The sequence below is a fragment of the Buceros rhinoceros genome, unplaced genomic scaffold (genome assembly GCF_000710305.1).
Source record: "Buceros rhinoceros silvestris isolate BGI_N320 unplaced genomic scaffold, ASM71030v1 scaffold25748, whole genome shotgun sequence".
Classification (NCBI taxonomy): Eukaryota; Metazoa; Chordata; class Aves; order Bucerotiformes; family Bucerotidae; genus Buceros; species Buceros rhinoceros.
This window is the reverse complement of record NW_010427788.1, coordinates 1-5004: the sequence shown is the minus strand read 5'-3', so window position 1 is coordinate 5004 and position 5004 is coordinate 1. Positions and strand designations below refer to the sequence as shown.

At 50.4% G+C, this 5004-nt stretch overlaps 1 protein-coding gene across 1 annotated transcript; it reads right to left on the bottom strand.

Moving 5' to 3' along the window:
* Window positions 1-584: 584 nt before the first annotated feature.
* On the bottom strand, window positions 585-3954 carry LOC104488306 (serine/threonine-protein kinase PDIK1L-like). The gene is made up of 3 exons (XM_010142060.1): window positions 3409-3954; window positions 2260-2476; window positions 585-883 (listed from the first exon to the last, which is right to left on the bottom strand). The coding sequence occupies exons 1-3, from the start codon at window positions 3952-3954 to the stop codon at window positions 642-644; spliced, it is 1005 nt and encodes a 334-aa protein (XP_010140362.1). The 3' UTR covers window positions 585-641.
* Window positions 3955-5004: the final 1050 nt, after the last annotated feature.

The following is a 5004-nucleotide window of genomic DNA, read 5'->3' as shown; positions in this document are numbered from 1 at the left end:
CGAAGGTTGTTCTCTACAAAACAGCTGAGAGCAAACAAACAGCTGGGAAGGAGAACGGTTTAAGCTAAAGGGCATCTCTGTCACCAGATCAAGAGTATGAAACTGATCAGAAACACCTCTGTGGAGCAAAGGACAATGTCCTGAACTGTGAGGGCAGCCAGAGACTCAGTTCCAGCGGCAGCATCAGATGCAAAAACCTTCATTGCTATAAATAAAGTCTCGGATATGAAGCCCATGAGAGCAAAGGCAGGACTTGAAAACCCTGGAAACTCCCTTCTGCATGTTCACTGCTCTGCTGAGAGACACCAGATCTGACAGACCACCTTGAATTTCACACTGGACATTGAAACCTTGTGTCAAGGCAGATACCGGAGGCCATCAAGAACTCACAAGGAAGTCCAGGCCAGGAAGCTCCTCTATCAGCACTCTGATACACTCTGAGCATTAACAGGGCTTTAATTAAACAGAAACAACCTGCCTTTGATCTGACAGCTCCTATCACACCTGAACACCGTACTGAAGATGCACAGCGACAAATACACAGTCACTTCGCCCGCTTCAGCTTTTACTGGGTTAGAAACGTGCTGTAAGCTCAGACTGAAGAGGCAGCAGCCCGGCAGAGGCACTAACCTGCAGGTCTTTCAGCTCGACAAGGTGGAGCCCTGGCGCTTCTTGCCGTAGGAGATTTGCCTGATCCGGGCTTCGAGCTGGAAGGCGTCCAATCTCTCCTTGGGGTTAAAAGCCAGCATATCCCGCAGGAGCCTGCAGAGATCATCGGGCATGGACCTCTTGTTCTTCAGAGGGATTTGTAATTTCAGGCTGGGGTTCTCCAGCAGGGCCTCTCCCAGGGGAATGAGCTCCTTGCCTTGGCAGATGTAAATTCCTGAACAGGGATTAGAAGGAGTCGGGTTATTCCGGTAGAAGAAGGTCTCCACAAAGGGCTGTCACACACCGTTAAGACAGTCTGGGAAACAAACCATCTGTAAAGTGAGCAGAAAGATCACTAAGAGGCAACCATCAAGTCAAATACAGGGAGAGGTTGCAATCAGGAGAGGCTTTTACTTTCTGACAGGAATCACGAGGCTGTAGGTGCGGAACAGAGGCGGCAAGTTTAATGTCGGCAGCTATGTAGGACCATCTGCAGAGAAAATGGGCTGCTGAGATGAACCTCCTCCAGGTTACCCCTTTTTTAACCTATCAGAAGCTCTAGAAGAGGGGGGAGACTGTTTGGCTGAGGGGGACTTGAAAGAGCTAAACACCCAACTTATTTGCTCAGTTAGTCAAACAATTTTCAATCCAAATGACAGCACACGCCGTTTACCTCGGCCAGATCAGGGAAGGGAAATGTAAATTTGCTCCTGGTAATCTAAATAATTTCACCGGTTGTTGGAAATGATTAACTGGCGTCGAAAACAGACAATCAGACCAGCTCTGTCCCGGCACCGAGCAAAGAACAAATGTTTTGAAGGCGGCGACCCATCTGCGTGTGGAAAAGGCCGGCCTGGCGCAGCCCTTATCTCGAGGTGGCGGGCAGCTGCTTTAATGAAATCTGTCCCGGCTCTGGTCTGGTTTGCTTGTTTCTGTGGGCAGGAACTAAAACATCAATCAGTGTTTGGTGTTTGAAAACAAAATAAATCGTAGAATCGGGACCACGCCTACTTGGAAGGTGAAAAGGAAAACTAAAATTAAAGGGGCAGCACAACAGTGTCTCAAAGCTCCTCTGTCAAAAGGTCTTTTATCAGTTTATTATTTGTTCCTTGGAACATTCTCGCCAATGGGGGTGAGCTATGAGGGGTTTTTTTTTCTCTTACAATTCTTTAGCAACAATAAAGGGCCAAACCCATTTTTGAAGAGCATTCCTTAAGGTAAGGAAAGCAGAGAAGCCAGGAGCAACCTTAAGCTTTAAATCCCCCAGAGGATTGCTGAAAAATCCAGCAGAAGGAATGATCTTGCCAACAAAATGATCCGTAAATATAAAAATACATTTAAATTAAATATAAATTCCCTCTGCCTCAGGGATAGGTCTTTAAGACCTGGAAGCCCTGCCTGAGAAGCAACCCAATGAGGAGCAATACGTGCTGAAGAAAAAGAGATTTCTTTGCCATTCTCTCAAAAACCCGAACCCTCCACCAAACCCCAATTTGGGGTTTCTTTGGGTTGCAGCGTGCTTGCAAATTCCTGTAATAAGCCACCTCCAAAGCACTTGTAACCGTGCCTGGGAGAAGACCTCTCCAAGGGTGCCTATGCATTGATCCTCACCGAGCAATTCCTTCTCCGTGTCCCCGTCTCGGAAGGTGATCCTCTCCACCATAGCCCAGAAAATGATCCCGAGGGCAAATATATCGGCCTTGGCGGTGTAGTGACCTTCCCACACTTCCGGAGCCATGTAGAAGTTGGACCCGCAGGCGGAGGAGAAGCGATGCTGGTTCACATTCCCTTTGCCCTGACACACCTTGCTGAGGCCAAAATCTGCCACCTGCAGATAAAAAACAAAGACAGATCTGTTACTCACTGTCACCAGGTTTACAAGCAAACAGCAGACTCTGCCCTGATGCCCACCACAGCGCTGACACACGTTGGGTGGTGAAACAAAGAGCTGACCATCTCCTCTTGCCTGTTCATTCCCCAGCTCCAGCCTGTTCCCCTTCCCGAGGCGATCACCGCAGGTCTCCGAGCAGCCTCTCTCTGTGAAACTCGCCCTGATTACATCTAATCGAGCATAAACATACCTCGAACATCATCTACCGCAGTTCCAGGGTGAGCGCAGCGAATCTCCTGCATTATTACCCACAGTGATTAAGGTGACATTGATTTAAGTGTCCCTTGACAGCTCTACCAGTCCAACTACAAACACCATTATTGATCCGAACAGTCAAGGCATGAATTATCGCAACTCACTGAACTACTGTTTTACGTCCTAAATCTCAGGATTGAAAGTCCAGGAGCAGCGTTTTGGAGAGCTGGGAGCAGCCTTGGATCCTGGTGCAGCTCAACAGTCTTCACCTCAGTCAGGGCACTGACAAGAGCACGGAGACGTTCCCCGCCTCCCCCAGCATCAATAAGGGCTTGAGGCAGCAATATTGGAAGCGCCAGCTGTTGTAACAGGGCAGCGTGTTCTGAAGTTTAAGGGAACAGAAAATATTGCTTTGGTTTTGATCAAGATCTCTCGGATTATGTAGCAGAGGTTCCACAGCCCTGAGCTCCTCAAAGGGATAAGCAGTGGATGAAGGATATTTCAGACGCTCGCTGTCATGACCTCTACTTCTTTTCAAGACTCCTAAAAAACGAAGCCCACGAGCGATACTGGATGTTCTGAATACACTCATGACAAGACTTACCACAGCCCGCTCCAGAGCGCGCGACGCCTCAGCACGTACATCACAGCACAGCCAAGTCTTCTTCCCTTACCTTTACTATGGGACTTCCGTGGCGATGAGAAATCAGGATATTATCGGCTTTCAGGTCTCTGTGCACGATCTGGTTGCGGTGCAGGAAAGCCACGGCGCTGCTGAGCTGCCGCATGAAGCTGTGGTTGAGCTGAGCATCTGGGCGGCGAGACAGCAGGTATTCATTCATGTTGCCCCCATCACAGAACTCCATGACAAACCACAGGAAGCAGGCGGATTTGGGATCCATGCAGCGCCGGCCTTTCAGGCAGGTCTCGACAAGCAGCAGGTGCCCATCGGATTTCCTGTAGCGATGGCTAATGGGCTGGAAGACTTGCCCGTTCTGCAGGATGCACTCTTCCAAGTGGATCACATTCTCGTGTTGTCTCTGGATGCTCTGCAGGGCCCAGAACTCTTGCAGAGCCAGCTCGACATTCTCTGGCACGTTACAACGCATCCTTTTCACCGCGACTTTGCTTCTGGTTTGGTTCACAATGGCCTCGTAGACCACCCCATAGCTGCCTCGGCCCACCTCTCGAACGATGCTGTACTTGGCTTCCGCAGCCATCCCTCGCCCTGGCCCAGCGAACAGCAAATCAGAAGAAAAGGGGTGACCTCATGGCAACGGGTCATCACCTGCAGTAAAAACCCTGCAAGAGAAGGGGGTAAGAAACTTAATGCTCTTTCAAACAAAGCGGTTTACTAACGATCAGCTGCTTCCAACCGCTGTCAATGTTAGCGGCGTACGACGCAGCCGTGCGAGGACCAACAGCTAAATGGGGGCTGAAGAGAAAGCCTATATCCACGGTAACTTGGAGACATTACCAAGTACAATCCCGACTGCACAGCGGGATACAACCACCTGGGAAGTGACATTGATTTGCCCACAGGGGATGAGGTTTAGTGAGAAAGGACAAGAGCTCGGTAGGCACGTTCCTGAGGCAGGGCAGGAGAGGGAACACAAGAGCTCCTGGGTAACAGCTCAACTCGCACTTACCAGAATTGACTTTTAAACAAATAAAGTTAGCCAGAAGTGCCAGTTTGCCACTAAATCCTTCACCCTCACTTTCCCCCCCTCATAGATTTACTTATCCATCACGTCCCTGCACTTCCACTACTGATTTTCTACTGATCTGTGATATTCACACCCTTTCTCCAGCTCACCCTCTTCGCACCCACTCCCCCACCTCCACCTCAAGCTCCCTGTCCCACTCCCAGGCCGTTCTTCACTTCACTATCTAGCACAGGTTTCCACTCCAACTCTCACGGCCCCTCATTCAGCTCCCCCCCAGCCCATTCTCTCTTCTTCCTTTTCAGCTCTCATTTCGCTTCTCCCTGTGCCAGGGCTCTTCAACACCATCCGAGGTTTTGCTCCCTCCTATCCCAGCTGCTGCTGCCTTCAAAGCCCCTAGCTTCCCCCCAAATTCCCCTCCTTTCCCAAACCCTCAGTCCAGCTTCCCCAACCTAACCCCCTCTTCCCCCCGACACCAGCTTCCTTCTCTACCCACCTCGGTCCTCCAGCTCCACCCCCTAGCTGTGCTCCTTTCCCAAACCTTTCATCTTGCCACCCAGCCCTCCCAACCCTCTTCCACCCTACTCCCCACTCGCCAGTCCTCAG

What these genes read in the sequence shown, in the direction of transcription:
- LOC104488306 (XM_010142060.1), bottom strand. Translation starts at nt 3,954, where the DNA reads ATGGCTGCGGAAGCCAAGTACAGCATCGTTCGAGAGGTGGGCCGAGGC. An exon ending in ACGGAAGTCCCATAGTAAAG is followed by an intron (nt 2,477 to 3,408) that starts GTAAGGGAAGAA and finishes TTTTATCTGCAG; the next exon opens with GTGGCAGATTTTGGCCTCAG. An exon ending in CACGGAGAAGGAATTGCTCG is followed by an intron (nt 884 to 2,259) that starts GTGAGGATCAAT and finishes ATCCCTGTTCAG; the next exon opens with GAATTTACATCTGCCAAGGC.